The following is a 13,992-nucleotide window of genomic DNA, read 5'->3' as shown; positions in this document are numbered from 1 at the left end:
ATCACATCAGGAACAGTTGTGACAATGTTCCCGGCTACACTCACACAGTGACAGGCCTAATTGTTAACATCACATGGCTAACGTCACCTAACAGTATTCAAATAGTTTAATGACAGAGTCGAGCGGTTTTGGTGTCAGTGTGAGTTTGTTGGGACAGTTTAACGGCTCGGTTAGTGGTTGCTGCTGTGTTAGCTCATGCTAATTGGGCAGACATTGAGCTGACTGGGAGGAGAGCAGCTCCAGATATGCCTGTGTCAGAAAGCTTGCTGATCCGACAGGGATCATTCAGGATCAGACCCCTGGACCCCTTGAATGCAGTATTGTTTGACAGCAGGAGTTCTGATGAGACTTGGTACTAGGTTATTTTAGCCGATACCTTAAAGGCAATGAGTACCAATACTTAGCCCTAGAAGTGAGGCTTCTGGGGAACCAAAGTAAATGCAAATGGTGTATTTGTACTATAGCCATTACATTGTGTAACCAACATTAACGTCATAATGATAACTTGTCTATTTCCACTCTAAACTTAAGCTCAACCAAGGCTACTTCTTTACCAGTTAAGTGATGGACAATAATCTTTCTGAACAAACAGGAGATTCACGTTCTCAGTCCAGATTGTGAAATCAAAGGAAAAAAATCACTCACACATATGTAATTAAAATTTGCACAAAGATGCTCATTATCCAAACAGTCTTCTTGGCACAGTTTCATTCAGTTCATCAACAAAAAGGAGGATTCTCTTCGGTGGACATAAATCACTGCTGAAGATACCTCCAGGGTTTGTGTTCACTCTACTGACTGCTGCTTTCCTACACTGCTGCTGCTTCACATTAAAAGTATTCAATTGATTATTGGACACTTTATAGAGTTAACTGAGAGGGAAGAGTGACCTAAATGAATTATAAGAGGCGATATGTCTCCCTGTAGTCTCATAAAACGGCACCCATGCTTGCAAAGTTTTGTTTTATGTCATGAAGCGATGCAGCAGACTGCTTTAATAATTTGACCTGATGGCACACAATTCAAAATGAAGTGTAAAGGCTGCCAAATTTCCTGGCAAAGGTATTGGTTTACAGTAATGTATCAGCGTTAAAAGTACATTAGATTGATTTTACTGTCCATCTCCAAAAATAACTGTATGCGCAGGGATTGATGGGGCTGTTCATCAATACTAAAGACTCCATTACTTTTTGCCAGGTTGTGAGATTTCTGTCTTCTGAAATCAACTTTTTGGCTCAAACTCATGAGTGTATTGATCTCTGTCGAACCAGGAAGCTGTCAAAGCTGCATTTCTTGTAGCTGACAGAAGTTGATACGATCATTAATATTTAATTCCCAGAGATAATGATATCATGTAATGATTTATTGACATACCTCCACCCGACACTCAGACCAGGGGCTGTACTGCCAGCGGTAGCAGGGTCGGACTGGGCAGGGCTTCCACTGCTCCATCTGAGAAGGGCAGGGCCGGCCGTCGCCCTGGGAGGCCTGGACCACTGACCGCCGCCGCCACATCTTACCTGGAACCAGAAGTGACATCATCATTAGCGTTCAATTTCCCTTAAATGTTTGCCAAGGTTCCTACAGTGTAAGGTAAGTTAGAGTTAGACTTTTCAAGACATTTTTAATGCCACTTGGAATTAAACTTAGGACAAATTTTACAATCATTAAAAAAACAAACAAAAAAAAACATGTACCAACATGTTTCAGAGGCCGGAACATTTCAGAGAATACGTCTTCTATTCCTTCATCATGTCAAATCACTCACTTAAGCCCCTTTTCCACCAAACATTTTTGGTACCTTTGGAACCAAAAGTAACCCTTCAGACATAGTACCTAGACCCTAGTGTTTCCACCGCAAACAGTCCTTTCATTTTTTAGTTACATTTATAAAACTCTCCACAGTATGAACAGTGGACAATCAACAGACTGCAGTGTTCACAGCTCCACCTTTTAGTACCAGATCTGTGTGCTAGGTACCCCAACAGAGGGGAGACCAAAAGTGGGGACGGTACAGAACGGTTCCATTGGTACCATCCACAACTTTTCAAAGTGGACACGGAAAAAAAGTGCACCGTACTGAACTGAACCGTACTGTACTGCTTCATGGAAACAGTGTTTTAGATGATTGGTGTTTTGTCCTCATGTTCAGACACCACAGTATCTCTGCTTTCTGTCTGGGCATCCACCCAAATCTTAGGGTAAAGGCGTGAACTTAGAAATAACTAGCATTTGCTGGAAGGTGTTCTTTGTGGTATTCTGTTTCTCACTCTGCATGTGGGATTCCACTGCCTTGACTCCCATCATGCCAAGATTGAAAACTTCTTTCATAAAATACATCGAACCTCATATACATCGCCTTGCAACGGTTTAAGCCATGCCGCCAAGGCTTAGTTAAACAGTCAATTTTTGATGAATTTTCACTTCACCATATCATGCGTATAGTAACAGCTAGCTAGCAGACAGTGGATCCTCTGGTCTGGTCATCCCAGCCAAAAACAAAATTTGATTGTTATTGCTTCCACTATCGTGATCAGCCTGACGTTAATGCGAGACACATTTGGTAAATTATATTAAAATGCTTCAAATATGGATGTTGCTGCAACAAAGCTACATATTCTAAAATGGGAATACTTCACACAAATCTTCAGCTTGGCAGCACAGAAGATCTAAACAATCAGCACAGTTTCAAAGGGGACATCCAAGATGAGTTTTACCAATTCAGTATCTGACCAAATGTCTCCCCTTCTGTTCCTGAGATATGGTGTTGAGTAATGGCCAGAAATATGTTTTTGCAGAACATTATGATGCCACAGAGAAGTTGACCTTTGACCTTTTAGATATAAAATGTCAGCCTCATTTTATTCTATCAGACATGTACACTGCCTGGCCAAAAAAAAAGTCGCCACCTGGATTTAACTAAGCAAATAGGTACAAGCCTCCTATTGGATAATTACTGCATGGGCGATTATCTTTCAGCTGGCAACAAGTTATTTAACCCCAACTGGTGCAATGAGTTGCTTCTCATTTCCTAAACAACCATGTCGAAAGACACATCCCGTGGTCGTGGAAAAGATGTTAGTCTGTTTGAGAAGGGTCAAATCATTGGCATGCATCAAGCAGAGAAAACATCTAAGGAGATTGCAGAAACTACTAAAATTGGGTTAAGAACTGTCCAACGCATTATTAAAAACTGGAAGGATAGTGGGGACCCATCGTCTTTGAGGAAGAAATGTGGCCGGAAAAAAAAATCCTCAATGATCGTGATCGGCGATCACTTAAACGTTTGGTGAGATCAAATCGAAGAAAAACAACAGTAGAACTCAGGGCTATGTTTAATAGTGAAAGTAAGAGCATTTCCACACGCACAATGCGAAGGGAACTCAAGGGATTGGGACTGAACAGCTGTGTAGCCTTAAGAAAACCACTAATCAGTGAGGCTAACCGGAAAAAAAGGCTTCAATTTGCTAGGGAGCATAAAGATTGGACTCTGGAGCAATGGAAGAAGGTCATGTGGTCTGATGAGTCCAGATTTACCCTGTTCCAGAGTGATGGGTGCATCAGGGTAAGAAGAGAGGCAGACGAAGTGATGCACCCATCATGCCTAGTGCCTACTGTACAAGCCTGTGGGGGCAGTGTTATGATCTGGGGTTGCTGCAGTTGGTCAGGTCTAGGTTCAGCAACAGTATGTGCTCAAAGAATGAGGTCAGCTGACTACCTGAATATACTGAATGACCAGGTTATTCCATCAATGGATTTTTTCTTCCCTGATGGCACGGGCATATTCCAAGATGACAATGCCAGGATTCATCGGGCTCAAATTGTGAAAGACTGGTTCAGGGAGCATGAGACATCATTTTCACACATGGATTGGCCACCACAGAGTCCAGACCTTAACCCCATTGAGAATCTTTGGGATGTGCTGGAGAAGGCTTTGCGCAGCGGTCAGACTCTACCATCATCAATGCAAGATCTTGGTGAAAAATTAATGCAACACTGGATGGAAATAAATCTTGTGACATTGCAGAAGCTTATCGAAACAATGCCACAGCGAATGCGTGCCGTAATCAAAGCTAAAGGCGGTCCAACGAAATATTAGAGTGTATGACCTTTTTTTTTGGTGGTGACTTTTTTTTTGGCCAGGCAGTGTATGTGAAACTTTGTCATAATTAGCGTATGAATTCTTGAGTTCTGGCCAAAAGGCATGTTTTGTGAGGTCACAGTGACCTTGGACTTTGACCTATAAGCACTAAACTCTGATCATATCATTCTTGAGTCCACCTGGATGTTTGTGCCAAATTTGAAGGAATTTTTTCAAGGCGTTTTTGAGATATCATGTTCGCAATAATGGAACGGACAGACAACCCTGTAACATAATGCCACTAGCCACGACAGTTGTTGGCATAGAGGCAAACTCATAGATGTTACCAAATAATTTTAAGAATTTAAAAAGCAACATAAAAAAAACTATTAATAAAATCCTACTTCCCATGATTTAACACTTGTAAGACTTTTGAAACATTGATTCAAAACAATTTAACACCAATTAAGACCTTATTTTTAGATGAAGGAATTCAATGCCTTTTAAGACTTTATAACGATCTGCGGGAACCCTGCTTGTGTGTTTTCCTCTTCATTTTTATGTGGCTGCACTGCGTAATTGTTTGTAAATTACACTGTTCAATTAAACAATTAGTATTATAGATAAGAAAAAATTAAGTACCACTCAAGCTACAAAAACAATATCAGGATCCTCTCTGAAAACTGAGTCTTACACTTTACTTGTATTATATTTCCTCTGCTTAGCTTTTACAGGTTTCTCTTTTAAAATAATATAATTACACAGAATGTAAAGCTGCAGTGTTTTCTGCAAAGTAAACTAAATGCAAACACATTTTGGCACATGCAGTGACCACTGCGTTTTACCACACAGCAATCATCCATTCCGTCTGTTAACAGCTCATTTTAAATGCATGTGTATGTGTTTGTTCTGAAGGCATTAAATTAACGTTGCCGTGCGAAATAGCACTTCACTTAACGGAGCAGGGTTCTCCAAATAACCTGAAATACTGCACTTTTTCTCTGGCATCTTGATTGGCTCTTGGTCCACTTGAGTAAAATGGTTTTTCTTCCACATCAATCAGCAAAACTCTCTTTAAATAAATCCAAAACATTGCAGCAGCAAACACCTCAGAGACGTTGATTTAAGTGCAGCATTGAAGCTATGAATTAGCTGGAAAACTCGACACAGAAACCTGACACACATATGCTCATATTTTAAAATGCAACCTTCCTGTCTTCCTGTTTTAAACCACCCACTCTGAAATCTCACCACCCTTCATTTGTTGCATATCCCACTTTAGTTTTCACACTGCCTCGCCAACAATCTGCTCACCTCAGAATACACCTTTGCCAACCTACGACACCTTTCAGCACATAAAACATAAATCAGTCTTCCCACACATTCACACAAACTGTACAACCTCATATCCTATTCCAACAAGACAACATCCCACACACATACACACACACACGCAAAAAAAAATAACACATCAAATAAGGTCCCCTCTTGCTCCTTCAGCCTTTCTTCAACTTTTATCTTATTTCTTATGATTTAGCAACTATCGCTGTAGCGGCTCTTCTTCAAAGCGTTCCCCACAGCCCTGAGGAGCAGGAAGATGTAATGGGACAGAATCAATTGTGTGAACCGCCGGGAACAACGACCAGGCAGCAAGAGGACACATTTTTGCCGGTCATTTGGGAAGACTCTTAAATAAACACTTCCTCTCTTTTGCTTTTGTGAGTTTTTCTGGCCAAATGCCTCCAGTGGGAACAGGAAGTGTCTGATATGGGACTTTTTTAAGTGCATTTTGCTGAGCATGCATGTTTTCACCCAGCCACAGCATGCTTTAGTACTTTGGTGTGGAGTCATGCACATGCACAGGAGAATGTTGATGCAATAGGCTCCTTATAAACAAACCTGGTACTGTATGTGAACATAATATTTAAAGCTTTATGTGTGCAGGCTCCATGAGACCTATACCTCTATGTTTTTTATTTGCATCTTCCTGCTTCACATTCATACATGAATGCATTTACTACCTAAGGCTGCCAAGCACAACCCCTGAATTTTTAGTGTTAGCTTCTTCCAAGCATCATGAAGTCGACTCTGTTGCATTTTCATTATTTGATTCTTTCATGTCACAAGTAACCGAGGGACTGTCAACAAAAAGTCACACCTGTTTTTTTTAGCTGTACTCTAATGCAGAAAAAAGTATTTTTGTACAACAAACATGAAACACAGTATAATTATGTACTTTGAGATGCAGTCAGGAGTTGAACTGATAACCGTTCTGTTACTAAACCAACTGTTCACAGCTTTCTGAGTCACTCAGCTCTCACATAAAGAGTAATTAGATAAGAATATCAGCTGGATCATGATGAGAGTCATGATCATCAACCTCAGGTCCGCCTCTTCATATTATCACATTAACAATGTTATTGTCATCTACAGTACCAGATGACACTGTTAAGTTTATTACAAGCACATTAAAGGTACATGTGATCCTCACTGCTGGACATATACACTGATAGTAAAATCATACCAATCAAATTGCAGATGTGTCCATCAGGCTAGGGGCTGCCCCATAATAGTCGTCCAAACATTATTCAACCAGAAAGGTCATTAGATGGCAAGATTTCATCGGTCGCTTAGTCGCAGACAAAAAAACAAACAAATAAACCAAAAAGAAAAAAAACATGAAACCCTATCAGGAGCTGCACCTTGTCAAAATAAATCAAAACCTATATGACTGGACCATGTGGGACTTAAACTTAAAAGGACAGACACAGGAAGTGGCCACGCTCAGCAGTCAGACAGGAGTCAGGTTAATTTCCAGGGCTGGTACCTGCAGTTATTCCACAGGCTAGTTTAATAACATGTCGGGCAGGAAATCCAAAGTGTGGGATCATTTTGAGAAGGTGAAGGACGAACCCAAGGTGATATGTAAACTCATCTTCCTTGGTCGACTACAAACATGACGTATTATCTGAAACATGCATGTAGCTACATGCCCATTAGCCACTTAGCAACCACTTAGCTTAGTTTGTTTACAAGACAGTTTCACAGAGCACCTATAAAGGAAAAGATTTTTTGAAACAGGGTTGTATGGGATACATATCCATAGTCAGTGTATTACAAACAGCAGATGTTGGTTGGCATGCCTGCATATTTAAGACACTTTAAAAAAGCCTACTAGTCTGCTTTACCTTTCTGCCAGACAGCCCCATCCAACAGGAAAGCTGTTAACAGCTTAGTTTCCCATCTATGCTTCTGTCAAAGCCACCGGACTCCATTGACAAAAACTGTAATTTTAGCTCACAGGATACAGGACCTGCTGGTCTACTGCCGCTTCAATCAGTTAGTCAGTTTGTGTTATTGTGTGACTTTGGTGAATCTGAACTAAGCCCTTTTACACTCCAAAGTGACATAATAACTCAGATGAAATAACTGTTTGAGGCAGCAGTAGACCAGCAGCTCCTGTGGTCAGCTATGTTAAATCTCTGTTTTTCCTCAACAGAGTTTGGCTTTGAAGAGAGCAATATAATGGCTTAATTTTCCTATTGGAAATCAGTGTGACACCAAAGTAAAGCAGTGAAAATATTCTCAATATAGCGTACAACTTAACCTGATATTGATTTTTTAAGTTTGGACTTTTTTCAGGTGGCTAAAATACATTTTATTGCTGACCCCTTCACAGCAGTACATTGCTTAGCTTCCATGTCAGACTCCAGCCTGGTTAGGTGCGTGACAACTGACATCTACTGTATATAACACTGTCTATGGATAAGTACCCCATACAACCCCACTTCAAAAAAATCTCAACTATCCCTTCATATCTTGTTCTAACTCTTCACTGAAGCTACATGTTTTTAACTCTGAGTGAAATATTCAAACCCAAGACTGCACACTCAGAAATTAATTTGTGAGAAATGTGACTCACTCTGCGCAGTGTTTAGTTGCACAGCACGAGTCTGTAATGACTGGACCGACTGCAGATCAGTGAGGTTTAAGAGGCTAACCCCATTTGAGCTGAATCACTGGCCCCTGACACAAACTCCACAACTTGATGTGTTTGGCCATTTGCCATCACGTCTATGAAGTGACCGAGCTCAGCCTGGCTAATTCTGCATCATCTTTTATATCATATCTTTAAAAACAGACCAGAGCTGTGCATCGCTCTACAGTGTACATAAACAGTACCCCCTGCTCCCTGTTCGGAGAATGTTGGTTAAAGGAACTTCCTTCAGCAAAATTCCTCCACTCATCCTGCAATGTCACCAGGGCAGACATCAGTTCCTCCGTGTGTTACTGCATACACATATTCAGATACACATTTTCTTCTTCCATATATGTGCATAGTGTATAGTGTCTAATATTAGAACTTTATATTTTATATTTTTCTAATTCTGATATACCTTTTTGTATTTTATCTTTATTCTATAAGTATTCTATTGCCATTCAACTTGCTTTTCTATCTGTGCTATTTGAGCTGCTGTAACATGTGAATTTCCCCGGTGTGGGATCAATAAAATTTTATCTTATCTTAAACAGTGAAAACACACTGAAATAAAAACTGGTATTGTACCATTACAAAACATATTTTATTGAAATGTATGTAACTTGTGAATAAATGTGATTTTAATTTAATTTACGAGAATTTACAAGGTAGAGTGTCATTTCTTAAGAGATTAATATTAGTTTATTCACATATTATCATATGATATTATAGAACAGAAAGAACATTATTCATTACCGAAGGGAAATTCAGCTGTCCAGCAGCTAATTAAAAACAACCATATTTCCCATCATCAACAACAACACAGTGGTATTAAAATAGACATAAAATAACTAAAGTTAAAATAAGCATATATAGAAATTAAAAATCAAATTATAATCAAATTAAAATTGCCTATTCCACAGCCCAGTCCAGTTGTAGCTTATTATTTACAGATTATTGTTATTAGAAAATATTTATCATGACAAAGTTGCAATGACTGATAGGTAATCTTGCTTCATGAACCATTGTTCAGTTCTTCCCCACAGAGTCCACAGTTCCCTCTGAGCTGAGCACCTCTGCTCCCTACAGGGGGGATCTTACTTAACATGGATGAAAACCCTGTGCAGTCCCCTTTGCAGGTAAATACTCAGGTCATAAAGCACTTTGGCCTCAATGTAAAGATGTTTTATTATTTGTCCCTGAGCTTGTGTCTTACGTGCTCTTTTTTATTGTTGTCATTTCTTTACTTTGTTTTCTCTGGCTTTTGCTCTTACTGCGATTTTTTTGAATTATTACACATGAAAAGTGTAATAAAGATACATATCAGTGCAGTGATCATTGTAAGATCATGCTTAATTGATGCTGAAAATGTGAGCTAATGTTTGGAGAGCATGTCATATTAGCAAAAGGTTACAGATTTTTCTCCTGGCTGCCAGTGAGGTCCGTGAGTTCTTTGATCAAACTCGAAATTGCTCAAGACAAAATGTCAGCTAAATGTCAACAACGGTTTGTACAATTTGAGCTTATCTTTCCCTCATCTTACCTTCTAGTCCGCATGTCTGTGAACAGTCTGACCAGGCCGACCACTCCGACAGCTGACAGTTGACGGGACACTCGACCACACAGGAGATGTTCATCTGCCACTTCTTCTCCAAATTCAGCTGCAGCACATGTAGGAAATCAAGAGGTTAATTCATGACACATTATCAAACCATTCACGACGCGGACAAACAGGCGCAGCACGGCCAACTCAATCTGTTACGTCCAGACAGCGGCTTGACCCCTCTGCACTACAATTCCCAGAAGCCTTTGTCCTGGCAGGGGACAGACTGCGCTGGGCAGCATCAGGCCGGCAGAGTTGGAATATCGAGGCTGCTGTGAAAGCCAATCTGACACAATGTGTTTTTGTGAATGAGCCAGATGATGAAGTGGGCCAAGGGTTAAATAGCTGTGGGGACGGCTCTGCCACAGCCCGCCGGCTACAATTACAGGGAGCCGAGACACATTATGAATGAATAAAACTCTCAGCCTGAAGCAACGACAACAATCTCTGCATGGGACTACTCCTGAATATTTCATGTTGCTGTGGGGCTAATAGTACTGGAAGGGTAGATAATATATTGCAATGAGTGATGTGATTAAGTCATTAAGAAAAAATTGTGTGTCAAAGATGGAAAGTACGATCTGAACTGGCCAAAAAACAAAAGGGAAAGGAAAAACAAACAAAAGAAAAAAGGAGACACTTGACGAATTTCTGCATGTCTCACCTCCTCGCAGAATTTGATATCAACTGATTTGCCGTCGCTGCGAACACAGTCGAGCATCCGGGTCTTGATGCCGCTCCCACACACAGCGTTAGGACTCAGCTGACATGTACTCCAGTCTGAGGAGAAACACAACATATTCATAGTTATATTTTTGGCTGAGAGTATTTATAAAATTGCCAATATAAGTGCAACAGAGTGCTTAAGAAATAACAGTGCAGAGGCCTGGAGGTGCCAGGTTGAGATGGAGGCAACACAGACAACCCACCGCAGCTTATTAACTTATTAATATTGTTCATTAAGTTACACTAGACAATAATGTCCAGTACAACCATGGTCCTCGAGCTCCTGAGCATCACAAGGTGGACTATTGCATTTTGTGTATCTGCTTCTTTATGTCAACAAAAGTCCCCTGGAGAAATACACTGATTGTACTTGGAAGTTTCTTGGTCTGACTGTAATGCAGCAAAGTGTATTAATTCTAGCAAGTTATATGTTAAAACCAGGTGGTCTGGGCTCACTGGGCTGCATCAGCTCTCATAATGACTTATACAATGCAAAACATAGTATTGTGTATTAGTGATACAAAATGATAGGTAGAAAATAACTCAAAATAAAAGACACTGGGTTTAACAATCTATCAATCTGGATTGCTATATCGATTCAATGATCAACGATCCAGTATCCTCATTTATTCATTCATGTATCGTAACTGCTTATCCTGTTAGGGGTCGTGGTGTGCTGGAGCCTATCCCAGCTGACACTGGACAAGAGGCAGGGTTCACCCTGGACAGGTCACCAGACTATCACAGGGCTGACACATAGAGACAGAAAACCATTCACACTCACATTCACACCTACGGACAATTTAGAGTCACCAATTAACCTGCATGTCTTTGGACTGTGGGAGGAAGCTGGAGTACCTGGAGGAAACCCACACTGACACTGGGAAAACATGCAAACTCTGCACAAAAGGGCTCCCCAACCCTGGGTTCGAACCAGGAACCCTCTCACTGTGAGGCGACAGTGCTATCCACTGCACCAGTATCATCAATACAAAGCGAAAACATTTATCCATATCATCATTTTCAGGTTACGGCTTTATTTTAAAATTCTGTAGAACTGTACAACAGCACCATGCTGTTAATGGCAAGCAGCCAAAAGAAAGACAATGAGGGTAATGTTATTTACTCCAGTATAAATCAGCAGTGTGGACGTATTTTAAATTTTGGAGATAATAAGAGTCATCAGACAAAGCCGTGCTGTAACGCGATAAAACACAATGCACCTGCCTGGAACGGCACCTCAGTCCGCTAACTTCTCTTAACAGCTCTGTTTCAACAATGTTAGGATGAAAACAACGTGCATGCAAAATGAAATTCAACAGTGCTGTTCTGTTGGGAGATGCGGAGACTTAAACCAACAGTGAGTAAGAAAAAGTATAAATAATACATGTAATTTGTTAAGCTTTGAGCGGAGGAAATGTTCGCTAGCCACAAGGCAAATTTTTTTCTATGAACAATTTAAAGTAAACTTTACTGTGCTTAAGTGGTTACAGTTTTTTAGCTTTATTTGTGTGTTCTTTTTATCTTTTACAGCCAAAAGCAAAAAAGAAAGTGTCAAAACTGTGTCATGGCAGACTTTGTGATATCGCAAATATCATATCGTCATCCCAACAATAGATATAATACCATAAAGTTACTGAATTACACTCCTAAAAGACACAGAAAAATCCAACGCCCTTTGTCAGCACTGGATAAATTTCTAGGCAAGCCAAGAAACATTGACCCCACTCAAGTCCAAGTCAAAATGCCATGTCATTTGAGACATGCTCCTAGTCTAAGTCAAGTTGCAAGTCCTCATAAGCAAATTACAGGGCAAGATGTCTTTCAGGTCTGACAGCTCAACATTTGAATGACACAGAATAGGAACAATATTCTGTTAAGATTTTTTGTGTTGTTTTTTTTCTTCTTTTAAATAACAGAAACATGTTTTCTCAAATGTCTCAATAGTGTCTTATTTATCTTTATTTTACCAGAACAACCTGAATGTTTTTGCTTTCAATTCTCAAGCCAGGTCCTTGGGGAGTCGAGCCTCAGTGCAGTCAAACCCAAGACAAGTCTAACTGATTTTATGGCCACTTGGGAGCAATGGAAAAAAAAAGTGAAAACAATACTGACATATCTACAAGTTTGTTTTGCAAACTTAAAAGCAAACAGTTGCTTATTTACACATCCAGCAAACACGCAGCAATATTAGCAATCATTTAAAGTTGTTTCTGGCTGCCTCATGAATGTAAGTCCAATATTTACTCTCCTTTTTGCTCTATTTTGGTCTCCACCAACTCCTGAGGGAAAATTGCGCTTTTCAGCTCCTGTTCCTATTTTCACCAGCTAGTTGCTGGTTTATAGAGCTTTTATTTCACTGAAAACAACACTCACAAGACTACAAGAGGAACAACAGCAAAAACAGGGCCGTCGTGGCCTGGAAAAACAAAAGCAATGAGCTGAAGGACACAGAAATGCTCCTCGTAACGAGTCGATGAGCAGAGTCAGGTGATAATTCTCTGTGGGTTCACAGGAGCATACATATAATTATTTGATCCATTGTTGAAAAATATTTATTACAGCAGCTTTCAGTATGATTCAGTCCAAAGTGTCTGACCAACTTTACAAGCACCTGCAAAGGACAAAATAAAATGCTTGTATAAACCCTCTATTGATTTATAATGTGCACACCCGATGGAGAAATGCAAGCACATGACATGAGACATTCAAAATTAGTTTTCATATTTGTACAAGATGAGCTGCAGTGGTTGGTAGTGCTTAGTTGTCTTAATATTTTAGTATTTTATAATCTTTTATGTATGCAATTGATCTTTGAGAGTGATGGTTAGAAACATTTTCATTTACAAGTCATCATTTAACTGTTGAATCCAATAATTCACTCATCACATTTTCACATACATTCTACAGTAGAATATGACCCTCACATGGTGACTGCTGCCTGCCAGTAGAGCTCAGAGCTTTACCACATACAGCTAATATTTACCAGCGTTCAGCAGGTGGCTGCTGTTGATTTTGCCACCCTGGGTGCAAGCAGAGCGGGAAGACAGGTGAGAGGGAGTCACGATTTAGACGGGAGCAGGAAGCAAACGGAGAAGAGCATTTATTCAAGTCACAAGGAAGCAGCATTTCACGAGTGTTCTGCATCTGTGGTTTGGTTGTTTTTCCAGTTGAAGTGGGATGATGTGGCGGGACAAAACACAAGGAGACGCTGTTCAAAAGGGTTCAGCTGCGTCAGCTGTCACAAATTCTTTACACTTCAGAATGAATAAACCCCAGACATTGTGAAACAACCGTGGTGTGTCTCTGCTTTTTAAGGGCAAACACACAGAGATGCAGTGTCACACCATGTTGCCTCATGTTACTTTGAAAGTTGTTTAGCTCAAGGTTCTATACGCTGATGTAAAGTAGGTTCCAGGGAGCAGAAGCACTACGATCTTTATCTAAAATGTTATTTAATTTGTAGATATTTGATGTAGTGTACTGACACAGTGCAGCAAAATCAAAATAATTACCAGCTACGTTGCTGACGTAGACTAAAATTTGTGTGCCTTCACTGCACTGTGGATAGATCTTTTAGGATGGGCGTGCCATGCATATAAA

General features: G+C 40.1%; 1 protein-coding gene across 1 annotated transcript in view; it reads right to left on the bottom strand.

Annotated features, from left to right (window-relative positions):
- Positions 1-13,992, bottom strand: part of thsd7ab (thrombospondin, type I, domain containing 7Ab) — a 245,121-nt gene that overhangs the window by 46,730 nt on the left and 184,399 nt on the right. Inside the window, exons 20-22 of the mRNA XM_033640340.2 lie at positions 10,328-10,443; positions 9,604-9,721; positions 1,375-1,520 (exon numbers count right to left, since the gene is read on the bottom strand). Coding sequence (XP_033496231.2) covers positions 1,375-1,520; positions 9,604-9,721; positions 10,328-10,443 — 380 coding nt within the window. The remainder of the gene's footprint in view (positions 1-1,374; positions 1,521-9,603; positions 9,722-10,327; positions 10,444-13,992) is intronic.

The sequence above is a fragment of the Epinephelus lanceolatus genome, chromosome 10, assembly GCF_041903045.1.
Source record: "Epinephelus lanceolatus isolate andai-2023 chromosome 10, ASM4190304v1, whole genome shotgun sequence".
NCBI lineage: Eukaryota > Metazoa > Chordata > Actinopteri > Perciformes > Serranidae > Epinephelus > Epinephelus lanceolatus.
Note: the sequence above shows the minus strand (reverse complement) of the source record. Positions and strands in the feature narration are given on the sequence as shown.